The sequence below is a fragment of the Aptenodytes patagonicus genome, chromosome W (assembly GCF_965638725.1).
Source record: "Aptenodytes patagonicus chromosome W, bAptPat1.pri.cur, whole genome shotgun sequence".
NCBI lineage: Eukaryota > Metazoa > Chordata > Aves > Sphenisciformes > Spheniscidae > Aptenodytes > Aptenodytes patagonicus.
Genome location: NC_134981.1, coordinates 29996755 through 30010170, shown reverse-complemented (window position 1 = coordinate 30010170; position 13416 = coordinate 29996755). Strand labels below are relative to the sequence as shown.

Genomic DNA, 13416 nt, shown 5'->3' with positions numbered 1-13416 from the left:
GAGTGGGTGTATCACATCCCCTATCATGCACCAGCCTCTGGGAAAATTGAACGATACAATGGACTGTTAAAGACTACACTGAGAGCAATGGGTGGCAGGACATTCAAACATTGGGATACATATTTAGCAAAGGCCACCTGGTTAGTTAACACGAGGGGATCTGCCAATCGAGCAGGCCCTGCCCAGTCAGAACTTTTACGTACTGTAGATGGGAATAAAGTCCCTGTAGTGCACATAAAAAATATGCTGGGGAAGACAGTCTGGGTTATTCCTGCCTCGGGCAGAGGCAGACCCATCCGTGGGATTGCTTTTGCTCAAGGACCTGGGTGCCCTTGGTGGATAATGCGGAAGGATGGGGAAGTCCGATGTGTACCTCAAGGGGATTTGACTTTGGGTGAGAACAGCCAATGATCTGAATTATGTGATGTTAAGTACTAATTATAGTTATAATAGTTATACTAATAACACACAGATATACTAATCATACTAATAATATTATATGCCATACTAATGTTATTACAATAAGAATCACCCAGACTAATGAAGAATAACTTCAGTGAAACCAAGCAAAGCACAGTGATGATGGTACCAGAACTGACTTCAACATGAAACAATCCAACACCACATACCATCTCCATCTTTCCTGCCCTGGAAGATTATTATGACAGATGGAGCCCAAAGTCATGGACTAAATGAACTCACCGAACATTTTAGAGGGATGGCCCACAGGATAATGGAATGATATCTCTGTGTGTGTGTATAGAGAGAGAGAAAAAGGGGGTGGTGATTAATGAAAATGTACTGGAAAATATGAGACTTGAGCATGACGCAGATTGTATAGAATAAGGGGTGGATACTGTCCTGGTTTCGGCAGGGATAGAGTTAATTTCCTTCCTAGTAGCTGGTACAGTGCTGTGTTTTGGATTTAGGATGAGAACAAAGTTGATAACACAGCGATGTTTTAGTTGTTGCTAGGTAATGCTTACACTAGCCAAGGACTTTTCAGCTTCCCATGCTCTACCGACTGAGAAGGCTGCAGGTGCACAAGAAGCTGGGAGGGGGCACAGCCAAACTGGCCAAAGAAACATTCCATACCATGTGACGTCATGCTCAGTACATAAACTGGGGAAAGCTGGCCGGGGGGGCCGCTGCTCGGGGACTGGCTGGGCATCGGTCGGTGGGTGGTGAGCAATTGCACTGTGCATCACTTGCTTTGTATGTTGTTATTATTATTATCATATTATTATCATCATTTTATTTCAATTATTAAACTGTTTTTATCTCAACCCATGAGTTTTTCTCACTTGTGCTCTTCCAATTCTCTCCCCCATCCCACCAGGTGGGGGGAGTGAGCGAGCGGCTGTGTGGTGCTTAGTTGCCGACTGAGGTTAAACCACAACACCGCCTTATGTTTTCTCTCTCAGTGGGTTCAAATATGTTTCAGAGCCTGGGTCTTTAGGCCCTTGACTTAAGTTTAGGCCTCAGAACTGTGAGAGGTGTGGCAGAAGTGGACTTATCAAGGATGACAGTGTCTGAACAGGCGAGAGCTATAGGGCCTTCACTCCATCCTGTCCCCCGTTTCTGCACAGTCATTGCTCCCTTGTGTCCAGCTACATGGGGGCATGGGCATCACACCCTCCGACCCAAAAACAGAACTAATTAGCATAAGAGGCGAGAAAATCATTTGATAGAGACTATAAATAGTGAAATGTTTGGTAATCGGTGAGCTAGTCTTTTGTGGGCTACCACCTATCTCCCTGCTTTGCACAAACTATAATAAAGAAATGGCAATACCATGTCTCAGTGTGTCAATTGGCATTGCGCACCGGGCAACGAGCCTGCATTCGGGACAACACTGTTTTGATGATAATCTGGATTAGGTCACTGAAAAAAGTGTATGTTCCTAGCCACTTAGTTTGGATGCCATCCTAACTGCTTTGTGAACCAGGTCAGTTGAGGCATCAGGGAGTGCTGAGCTTTATGAAGGAGGTGTGGAAGGCCAGGGAAATGTTGAATGTAAGCAGAGGTAAAGGAACAGCTAGTAGGAAGAAGGAGAATGAGATCCCCAACACGTATGTTATCTCGTGAGTGGTAGCAAAATAATAATTTTGTTCTCCTGAAATTTTGCCTTCCTAAGGATAAGTTACTATTTAGAAAACAGATGTAGCTTTTATAAGTGCATCAGGGGTTTTAAGCCCAAAAAAGAAAAACAGAAGCCTAACTGAAAAATACTGATAAGCAATAATAAATAGAATTACTTCTACCATCTTGACGAATACGTTACACCAGTGAGCAAATAAAAATTTAGGCCACTAGGGCTGTAGTGCAGAATAATTATATTTTTTTTTCTTGCTAACCAATCCCAGAGTTCATCTGTAAAAACAGTTACTTAGATAGAAAAGAGCAATCCCTCCTTATCCCTACCAGTGTCAGTGGAAAAATAAATAAATAAATAAATAAAATATATATTTTAATTCTAAATGACTACATAGCAGTGGTAGTCCACAAAAGACTTCAGCTTGTTAAATTTTGTCAAAATTAATTTAGTCTTTTTGCTGAACTACAAGGAAGAAATATCTCCTTCACATTAGAGTTTATTATAACTGCTGTTGTAAGCATTTCCTTTTGTCTTACCATAATCACCATCATAAAATTGTTCAATCATGTAACTGATGTTATTTTTAAACACTTGATATTTAAAACCTCATGACCGATTAGTACATGTTATGTTACCCTGACTATCTCAAAATAGTAGGTACACTTTATCTGGCGCATCAATTACATTTAAACTACCATATGTATTTATATTCTGACATGCCTATTATAAAATTTTTTTTGGAGAATTGTAACAAATCTGGTTATCATCAGTTATCGTGGTTCTTTTGCTTATGTTAAGTCTCTACCAAATGTGTAGGCTACTCTTGTACTTTTAAATATTGGACAATTGAAATTAAACATTGTCTTGTATTTTTTTAAATATATTTTTTATTCATTGTTTTTTTAAGGAATAGCTCCAAATACAATGTTAGCAAAAATGTGCAGTGATCATAATAAACCTAATGGGCAATGCAGAATTGCTCCTGAGAGACAAGTAGTGCTAAACGTCCTAAAAGATTTGCCCATTAGAAAGGTAAGAGAGACCATGACATTTACTACTGTGGTGGGTTGACCCTGGCTGGATGCCAGGTGCCCACCAAAGCCGCTCTATCACTCCCCCTCCTCAACTGAACAGGAGAGAGAAAATATAACGAAAGGCTCGTGGGTCGAGATAACGACAGGGAGAGATCACTCAGCAATTACCGTCACGGGCAAAAGAGACTTGACTCGGGGAAAATAATTTAACTTATTACCAACCAAATCAGAGTAGGGTAATGAGAAATAAAAACTAAATCTTAGAAACACTTTCCCCCCACCCCTTCCTTCTTCCCGGGCTTAACTTTACTCCTGAATTCTCTACCTCCTCCCCCTGAGCAGCGCAGGGGAAAGGGGATGGGGGTTGCGGTCAGTTATCATAGAATCATAGAATAGTATTATAGAATAGTTTGGGTTGGAAGGGACCTCTAAAGGTCAGCTAGTCCAACCCCCCTGCTGTGGGCAGGGACATCTTCAACTAGATCAGGTTGCTCAGAGCCCCGTCCAACCTGACCTTGAATGTTTCCAGGGATGGGGCATCCACCACCTCTCTGGGCAACCTGTTCCAGTGCTTCACCACCCTCAGCGTAAAAAATTTCTTCCTTATATCTAGTCTAAATCGACCCCCCTTTAGTTTAAAGCCATTCCCCCTTGTCTTATCACAACAGGCCCTACTAAAAAGTCTGTCCCCATGTTTCTTATAAGCCCCCTTTAAGTATTGAAAGGCTGCAGTAAGGTCTCCCCGAAGCCTTCTCTTCTCTAGGCTGAATAACCCCAACTCTCTCAGCCTTTCTTCATAGGAGAGGCGTTCCATCCCCCTGATCGTTTTCATGGCCCTCTTCTGGACCCGCTCCAACAGGTCCATGTCTTTCTTATGCTGAGGGCTCCAGAGCTGGACGCAGTACTCCAGGTGGGGTCTCACCAGAGCAGAGTAGAGGGGCAGAATCACCTCCCTCGACCTGCTGGCCACGCTTCTTTTGATGCAGCCCAGGATATGATTGGCCTTCTGGGCTGCGAGCGCACATTGCTGGCTCATGTCCAGCTTTTCATCCACCAGTACCCCCAAGTCCTTCTCGGCAGGGCTGCTCTCAATCCCTTCATCCCCCAGCCTGTATTGATACTGGGGGTTGCCCCGACCCAGGTGCAGGACCTTGCACTTGGCCTTGTTAAACCTCATGAGGTTCACACGGGCCCACTTCTCGAGCTTGTCCAGGTCCCTCTGGATGGCATGCCGTCCCTCTGGCGTGTCAACCGCACCACTCAGATTGGTGTCATCTGCAAACTTGCTGAGGGTGCACTCGATCCCACTGTCTATGTCATTGATGAAGATATTAAACAGTACCGGTCCCAATACGGACCCCTGCGGGATGCCACTCGTAACCAATCTCCATCTGGACATTGAGCCGTTGACCACTACCCTCTGGATGCGACCATCTAACCAATTCCTCACCCACCGGACAGTCCATCCATCAAATCCATACCTCTCCAGTTTAGAGAGAAGGATGTTGTGGGGGACCATGTCAGAGGCCTTACAGAGGTCCAGATAGACGACATCTGTAGCCCTTCCCTTGTCATCTGATGTAGTCACTCCGTCATAGAAGGCCACTAGGTTAGTCAGGCAGGACTTGCCCTTGGTGAAGCCATGCTGGCTGTCTCGAATCACCTCCCTGTCCTCCACGTGCCTTAGCATAGCTTCCAGGAGGATCTGTTCCATGATCTTCCCAGGCACAGACGTGAGACTGACTGGCTTGTAGTTCCCCGGGTCTTCCTTTTTTCCCTTTTTAAAAATGGGGGTTATGTTTCCCCTTTTCCAGTCAGTGGGAACTTCACCGGACTGCCACGACTTCTCAAATACGATGGATAGTGGCTTAGCAACTTCATCCGCCAGTTCCTTCAGGACCCGCGGATGGATCTCATCGGGTCCCATGGACTTGTGCACCTTCAGGTGCCTTAGATGGTCTCGAACCTGGTGTTCTCCCACAGCGGGCGGCTCTTCATTCTCCCAGTCCCCGCCTTTGCCTTCTGCAGCTTGGGCGGTGAGGCCATCAAATGTTGTCTCTGCCGCTCCTTCCTCCTCACGGGGAGGACTCCTCACACTCTTCCCTTGCTCCAGCGTGGGATCCCTCCCATGTGCTGCAGTTCTTCACGCGAAGCAGTTCGTGGGCCCTTTCCACGGGGTGCAGTCCTTCAGGAAGAGACTGCTCCAGTGTGGGTCCCCTGCTGGGTCACAAGTCCTGCCAGCAAACCTGCTCCAGCGTGGGCTCCCCTCTCTCCATGGGTCCACAGGTCCTGCCAGGAGCCTGCTCCAGCGTGGGCTTCCCACAGAGTCATGGCCTCCTTCGGGGCACATCCACCTGCTCTGGCCTGGGGTCCTCCACGGGCTGCAGGTGGATATCTGCTCCACCGTTAACCTCCATGGGCTGCAGGGGGACAGCCTGCCTCACCATGGTCTTCACCAGGGGCTGCAGGGGAATCTCTGCTCTGGCACCTGGAGCACCTCCTCCCCCTCCTTCTTCACTGACCTTGGTGTCTGCAGAGTTGTTTCTCTCACATATTCTCACTCCTCTCTCTCCCCGCTGCTGTTGCTCAGCAGTTTGTCTCCCTTCTTAAATATGTTATCACAGAGGCGCTACCACCATCACTGATTGGCTCAGCCTTGGCCAGTGGCAGGTCTGTCTTGGAGCTGGCTGGCACTGGCTCTATTGGACATGGGGGAAGCTTCTGGCATCTTCTCACAGAAGCCACCCCTGTAGCCTCCCCACTACCATAGGAAGATGCTAATTTTTCATGGTGTTGTAGTTTAACCCCAGCCAGTAACTAAGCACTACACAACTGCTCGCTCACTCCCCCCCGGTGGGATGGGGGAGAGAATTGGAAGGGTAAAGGTAAGAAAACTTGTGGGTTGAGATAAAGACAGTTTAATAGGTAAAGCAAAAGCTGTGTGTGCAAGGAAAGCAAAATAAGGAATTCATTCACTGCTTCCCATCGGCAGGCAGGTGTTCAGCCATCTCCAGGAAAGCAGGGCTCCATCACGCATAACAGTTACTTGGGAAGACAAATGCCATCACTCCAAACATCCCCCCTTTCTTCTTCTTCCCCCAGCTTTATATGCTGAGCATGACGTCATATGGTGTGGAATATCCCTTTGGTCAGTTGGGGTCAGCTGTCCCAGCTGTGTCCCCTCCCAACTTCTTGTTCACCCCCAGCCTACTCGCTGGTGGGGTGGTGTGAGAAGCAGAAAAGGCCTTGACTCTGTGTAAGCCCTGCTCAGCAATAGCTAAAACACCCCTGTATTATCAACACTGTTTTCAGCACAAATCCAAACCATAGCCACATACTAGCTACTATGAAGAAAATTAACTCTATCCCAGCCAAAACCAGCACACATGGGTAACCGAAATTGCTTATGTTTCCTAACTTTTAAGTTTTTACTAATGTTAAGTTCCTTAAAAAGGTGGTGTATGTCATTTCCAAAAGTTCACTTTTAAAAAGAAAATACTGCAAAGAGAATCTGTAGAGAGCTGTAATAATTATCCCTACCCTCATGTGTTGTCTCTTAGAAAAGAAGATGAGAAAAGATTCTTATTCCAATTGATACTTAATAGTTGTGGGCATGTTAAGTAAGCCCTGTAAGGTTTGGTACCACCAGAGCTGAGAAATTTATGGCTTTAGTCTTGTGCTGCTTTGCAGGCAGACAGATAATCTGAGTAGCCTGTTGTACCTTTCTGTTTTTCTTTTCTTCCTTCTTTCTCTCCTTAGAGAGACAGGTCTAGACCAGAGACATCAATGGGCTTGCTGAGATCATGTAACTAGTTTATATGGGGGGAAGAGATGGGCCTGAAATAGCATTCTCCTTATCCTGCCCCTTCCAAACTTAGGAGTTTTACAGCTTTCCAATTACTGCAGCGTTGCCAGGATAACATCAGTTACTCCTTGGATAACGGCATAGGACCCACAGTAAAATATTAATCCCGTTAGTTTGGCAGCATGCAAACATTCTTAGGGGAATATGAATCATAATAGGGGATGATTTTCAATACGATCAGGTAAACCTGAATATAACTTAGAAATGTGAAACTCAGTGTATAACTATAGCGACTTTACACTCATAAATATAAAGCCTGGCATGAAACAATGGATATGTGATACCTTTCCAAAAGCATCTGACAGCTGTAAGTTTTCCTTCCAGCTTCCCTTAAAACCACTACTAACTGAAGGTCGCCTTTCCTCTCACGTTATTACTAAAAAGCAGATGCACAACAACAAAAAATAATACTGTAATTCCTGTGCTAAGAAGCTCTAGCAAAGGCAGTTAGTAACGTTTTTGGCAGAAAGCTAGTTTTTTCTCCTCTTATCCTAGCTGGCATCTTTTTCTTAGCATCTGCATTATTTATTTCTGATACTTGGCTCTGATGTTGACTTTCTAATCCTTTTTTTCCTCTGATGTTACACAGCACTGTACAAAGGAGATTACATACAAATAACTTGGCTGGCTCCATGAGTTCAGTTGGTGTTAGTATTCTCTCTTGCAAATATTTAAGCATTAATGACCTCAAAACTGATACATTTTTCAAATACTGCATGAAAAATTGAACGCCAAATTATTTCATTATTTGAAGGGTTTTGCAAACATTTTGAAACACATAAATGTGCATAAATCTTTCTGTATAATATTCATATTAATATCAATTTTTTCCTTTGAAGTAAACACTCAAACCCATACAACCTTTGTAGCCATATGCTTGGGTTAATACCTATCCTAGACTGTAGTCTTCATTGTACTAGCCTGATTACCTTGTATAAACAATGCATGCCTTACAACGACTATGCCCTTGAAGAAGAACTAGAAGACTGATAGAAGGGGACCATCTTGCCCTAGAAGGCGCTGGAGGCTAGATGATTGCCAAAGAAACAAGAAGTCAGCAAAAACCTGCGGTAACTAGGGGAAAGGTAAAGGCGGCAGGGGGAGATCGCGACCACTGACTCAATTCAAGACTGGAAAGACTTGCCCCCCCACACCTGCAAGGAGCATGTGTGCTAATTTACATGGCAAGCGAGGCTAATTTGAACATAACTAACCAATGAGCATGAACTTAGGCGGGCTTTTACTAATCATGTAACAATATAAACACGCTGTAGTTCTTTTGTGTGGTGTGCTAGCTTTGTGGAATTACCACCTAGCACCCATCTTTGCGCAAACATGAGCTAAATAAATATCTCGGCTCTGTGTGTAAGATTGGCTTATTGCACACCGGATACTGGACCCCGCTTGTGGGACAACACCTTCTTCTGATGTAGTTTTGTTTAACTGTACAAAAAATACTTTTAGATGGCAGTCACTGAACAAATTTTAGGACTCATACTGAAAAAAAGATTTTATCTTAGAACATTCATTGAAATTAACACAGCAGAAGATCAGTACAGCTTGCGTCAAGAACTCTGCAGAGACCTTGCTCAAGAGCTGCAGAAAGAGGGACTTAAGATATTTATATTATTCTGTGTTTACTTGCAGAAAGACAACACTCTGCACTCAAACTTATTAAATGCAGCATTAGCATCATACCATGCAATCTATCTTCAGAAGTTTCTATTCTTTAATTTACAGATGGTTAGAATGATTTAGGCAGCATTTTGATATTGTTCAGGTGGCTATCGAATAATATGTGTGAAAAAATTAAACTAATTAACCAAGTTATTTAGCATATAAGACATTTTATGCTAAAAGCAATGTTCATAAACAAATAATAGAGCTGCTGAAAAGAGTCGATTGTCTATGAGTTGTGCTCTGGTCAATCATGTAATTCTAATGTATTTAAAATGCTGTGTTTCTCTCCTGTATTCATACAGGATCCAGTCAATAGCCAGTAGTGTATTTTAAAAAGTTCACGTCCCAGACTTGCTGATGAGTTATTCATACCATTCAATGGTATGAATGGTATGAACAGTCCCTTTATTCCTTCTCCCCAAATTTCTGTTTATTCTCTGGAAAGAACAGTCCATATTTTCTATAGAAGTCTTTATGGTAAAGCAAGGAATAACATTCAAGACCTAAAAGAATTGTGATTAGTCTTCTTCAGCCATAAAAGACTGTCTCAAAAGATGACAGATTGAAAGGGAAATCATCAGCTAAGAAGGACAAAGGGATAAGCTTACAAAGACACCAGAACAAAAGGAGTGCCATTTATTTACATTTGGAAGGACATGCTAAATCACACAAATGGTTTTGAAGGTGTTGCCAGGGGAATCTCTGTGCCAAACACAGATGCTGTGTGTTGCTCCGATAGCACCATGTAGGAGGGAAGGAAGTTTTCAGCAAGTCCTTAGTACTTATGCATCCTTAGTAGTTTTCCCAGCAAAGTTAAGATATCTGGCACTGAAAGTTTCCAAGTGAAGAAATACTTTTTGGTAGACAGGGTAGAAGTTGTGACTGAAGCCAGAGCATGAAATCTATTGAACATGCACTGTTGGCACATGGTCTGCTGGGGACCATAGCTAAATGACCCAGTTTAGAGAATTTGATTTTGGCAGCAGTTTAGGAGCAAGTGCAAAATCTTACAGACAAATTCTTGGCAGTGCCCCTTGCTGTACACAGATAAGCACGCAGACTTGGCTATGGCTTTAGGGCCCTTCTATAGATGCTACATAATAATTGTTTCTGTGCCATATAGGATATGCTTAACTTTTTTTCTTCCCCCCCCCACCCCCAGTAAAACTGTTACCTTGAAGCTAAAGAATGTGAACTTTGAAGTAAAAACAAGAGCTTCAACTGTGCTGTCTTCTGTTTCTCCTGAGGAGGAAATATTTGCTGTTGCTAAAGACTTGTTAGGAACAAAAATTGATAGTGTTGCTCCTCGCCCTTTATGGATAAGACTTATGGGTAAAATATTTCAAACTCGTTCTTCCTTTTCAGAGTTACATCTTATAGTATATCAAAGTAATAGACTGTACTCTAAAGTAAAATTGGTATAAATGGATTTATCCTTTCTCCATTACCCTGGTAGTTTTTGCAAAGTGAAACAGCTCTGGAGTGCTGAATAGTGACTCAGGAATGTTTTACTAATTGAGGTTGTACTTTTCCTGCCACCTGTTAGCCCTGGAACAACATACACATCGACATGAGAGTAGAATCTTAACGCATAGCAGTGCTTAATTCTACTGCCTTAAAAGAGCTTTTAAATCTGCTTTGCACCACAGCAACAGGTAGTTTCTGTCCATAAACTCTTTTAGAAGCAAATGCTTTAAATAAAAATGCTTATAGATTTGAAGATGCTATGTTCTGCAACAAATTTGAAAATTTCTGTCAAAAGTAAATTCTGTGTTCTAAGACCTGTGTGTTTCAGGTGCTTATACATTCTGTTTGAACCATTCAGTGATATATAAAACTTATTTGTCTATGGTTTAGAATGTGCTGAAGGAAAAAATATTTTGATGGGGAAATTTCATGCAAAACTGTCTTTCAAACCAAATTCTACATAACTGTTAAATTTATAGCTTCATGTTATGGTACAGTCAGTTAACACTTCATGGATATTGAAATTAATAATATAGTTGGGCAAGTGTTCAGGTCTGATAAAATTGTATGAACCTTGTAATCCATTGTTATCATTTGCAGGTAGTATAGCCTCTGTTTAGAGATAAAATGCACTTCTATTGAGTGGATGTATACCTCAAAAGGTGTTAAGTATTAGTATCAAATTTTCATAAAATTGGTATTATAAATTATAACTTTGCTTTTCATCATTAGGTGCTATGAGTATCAGGATTTCTAAGCGAAGAAGAGAAGAAATACCAACAAAATGCATTACAAGTTTCTTAAAGTCAGGAAAAGAAATTGGTTTTCTTAGGCTTCAGCCAGGGAAATCCAACCAAGAATATTTCACGAAAAAATCAGAAGCATCTCCTAGAGGGAGTTTTTTTGATAAAAAGTGAGCTGCAAGGCAACTAAACAGTGAGAATCTCTCCAAATGAAACTATAGGTAAGCAACTCTTTCATGATAGGAAATCATCAGCAAATTTTCTGGAAGAAACAAAGAAAGTCACAGACTTAGAGAATTCTAATGTGTGTAAGATCTTCACCTGCCCTGTTTGCTTTGAGGAGCAAAGCAGCAATAATTTGGAAGAGCTTAATAGGCATATAGATAAGTGCCTTGATGGGACTCTTGTTAAAGATACTGTGGAAATATCCAAGAATGACAATTCAAGAGAAAATACACTTAACTTTTTTCCACGCTGTAAAAATGAAAATGTTGATGAATGAATGTCAAAAAAATAGAACAGATCAATTAGCAGGAACAGGCCAGTCTGCAAGTACATCTGACAACTGTGCTAGCAATAGCACAGAAAAATTCACTCAGATAATATCTGATAAACCTCACAGAGAAAGACAGCCTAGCAATCTCAGGGATATTGCTAGAAACGTGTGTATGAAACAGTGTCTCTTCCCCAAAAGAATTTCACAAGAGAATAGAGACCATTTTGAAAAGGCTGAACATACAGAAGAAACTAGATCATCCTGTTTCTTTGAAGCCAAAGACAATGTTCTTGTTTGTCCAGTTTGTAATTCAGAACAGAAAACCACCAGTCTTATGTCATTTAACAGACATGTGGATGTCTGCTTAAAGGCCTTATCCAGGAGCTGACAGAAAAAAATTATTTTCCTACTAAGACTCATAATACAGAAAATTCAAACAGAGTTGGTGAGTATGCACTTGAAGATATATTTGATTATTCAAATTATCTGCTTGTGTAATGAAAATATTTTGGTAATAGTATACTTGGAACTTTTCAGGGCTTTGAGATTTTTTGCAACAAGTTAATTTGAATAAGGCCTGTGTAAGAGTGAACGTTTTTATTTAAAAAATATCAAATCAGTTTTAATGACAAACTAGATTTATGAATGAGATGGTAGTTATACAGTGCATTCTCATTTGCAGCAACGGTGACATAGAAACTACTACTCATTTCTGTAAATAGCATGTTTGCTACCCCCCCAACCATGTTCAGAAAGGTGTTTGTAAGGCTGCTGAAATGTAAGTGAAAATCAATTAAAACATCTTCAACCTGGATTGTTTCAGAGATTTGGTTGATGGGAAAGTTCCATTGAGTTGTAAAGTGCAAATATTTAAAATACTCTGTTTAGATTTTTTTCTGTTCACACCAAATTGCTTAAATGTAGACATTTTATTATAATTAAATATTTATCAGGCAAATAATTTATGATGATAGCATATTTCTTATAAGTTATGCAAACAATGACAAACCCTTGATGAAATATAAACTGCTTTTTAATTGCAAGATCCTTAAAAGAAATGGCTACTATAGAAGCATCTGTTCTGTTGTTTAACTGTATTGGGATTACTTTGGGGTTTGCTTGTTTTTTAAACAAACAAATGTGTACCTGTTACGTTTTAGATGACCAGGCTAAGTCCAGAATGTGCTTTTTTGCTTCCAAACTTGCTGGAATGATTTCACCATCTCTACCTGCTCATCTGTTTGTTTGCCAGATGCCACTGTATCCACAGCTTTGTCATTGGTATTCATGTCAGTTCTCCCTAATCTGCTTTGGACCAAATAAGCTGGAGTAGTTCAGACTATGTAAATTGACTCAGTTGACTTGGTCTAAGCCAGGTCAGTTAGCATTCAGCATGAGCAGTTCTGCTGACAGTGGTGGGAGCTGGAAACTTCTGGTAGGAAAGATATAAAAGCTACTGAAGGAGCAATGACTTAAGCTACTACTGCTGTTTAGAAAGTGAACACCTGTCCCTTTATTAGTTTGCATCTGTCTGATTCAATAAAGTGTAGAATCTGAGTATTATCTTGTCATTGTGTGTATTTCTTTAAAATGTGTATTTTTGCATATGCATTACTTATCAAAAAAGGAAACTACTGTAAGTGCTTGAACAAATGAAGTTAGTTTGGCTTAGCCTTGGAAGTTGTCTTACCATCTGTTTAAAAAAACCCCAAACTGTCATAGAATTATCTTCAAGTGTCATGAAGTTAAAATCATGGAGTATGTTAATGTGGAAATAAAACTCACAATATGATTCTAAAGCCAGAAATTTCTGTCTTTTGAGATGTGTGTAAAACGTACCTTTTGGACAGATGATTCTCTATTTTTACAGAAAGTGCTTGGTGAGATTATTTTAATGTTTTCCATGTAAATTATTTACTGCAATTCAAAGCAGAAGCATTTTTTTCTATTCCTTATAGTTTCTTATACCACATTTATTACTTTTTTTATCTGAAGAAGGCCTTCGGTACAAGATTAAGTATTGTCATAAACTT

At 41.2% G+C, this 13416-nt stretch overlaps 1 protein-coding gene and 1 pseudogene across 1 annotated transcript in view; both read left to right on the top strand.

Moving 5' to 3' along the window:
* LOC143172222 (DNA polymerase kappa-like) overlaps window positions 1-3169 on the top strand; it is a 31583-nt gene extending 28414 nt beyond the window's left edge. The window contains 1 exon segment of the mRNA XM_076361457.1: window positions 3006-3169. Coding sequence (XP_076217572.1) covers window positions 3006-3169 — 164 coding nt within the window.
* Window positions 3170-8461: 5292 nt separating this feature from the next.
* LOC143172221 (DNA polymerase kappa-like) lies at window positions 8462-11881 on the top strand (annotated as a pseudogene).
* Window positions 11882-13416: the final 1535 nt, after the last annotated feature.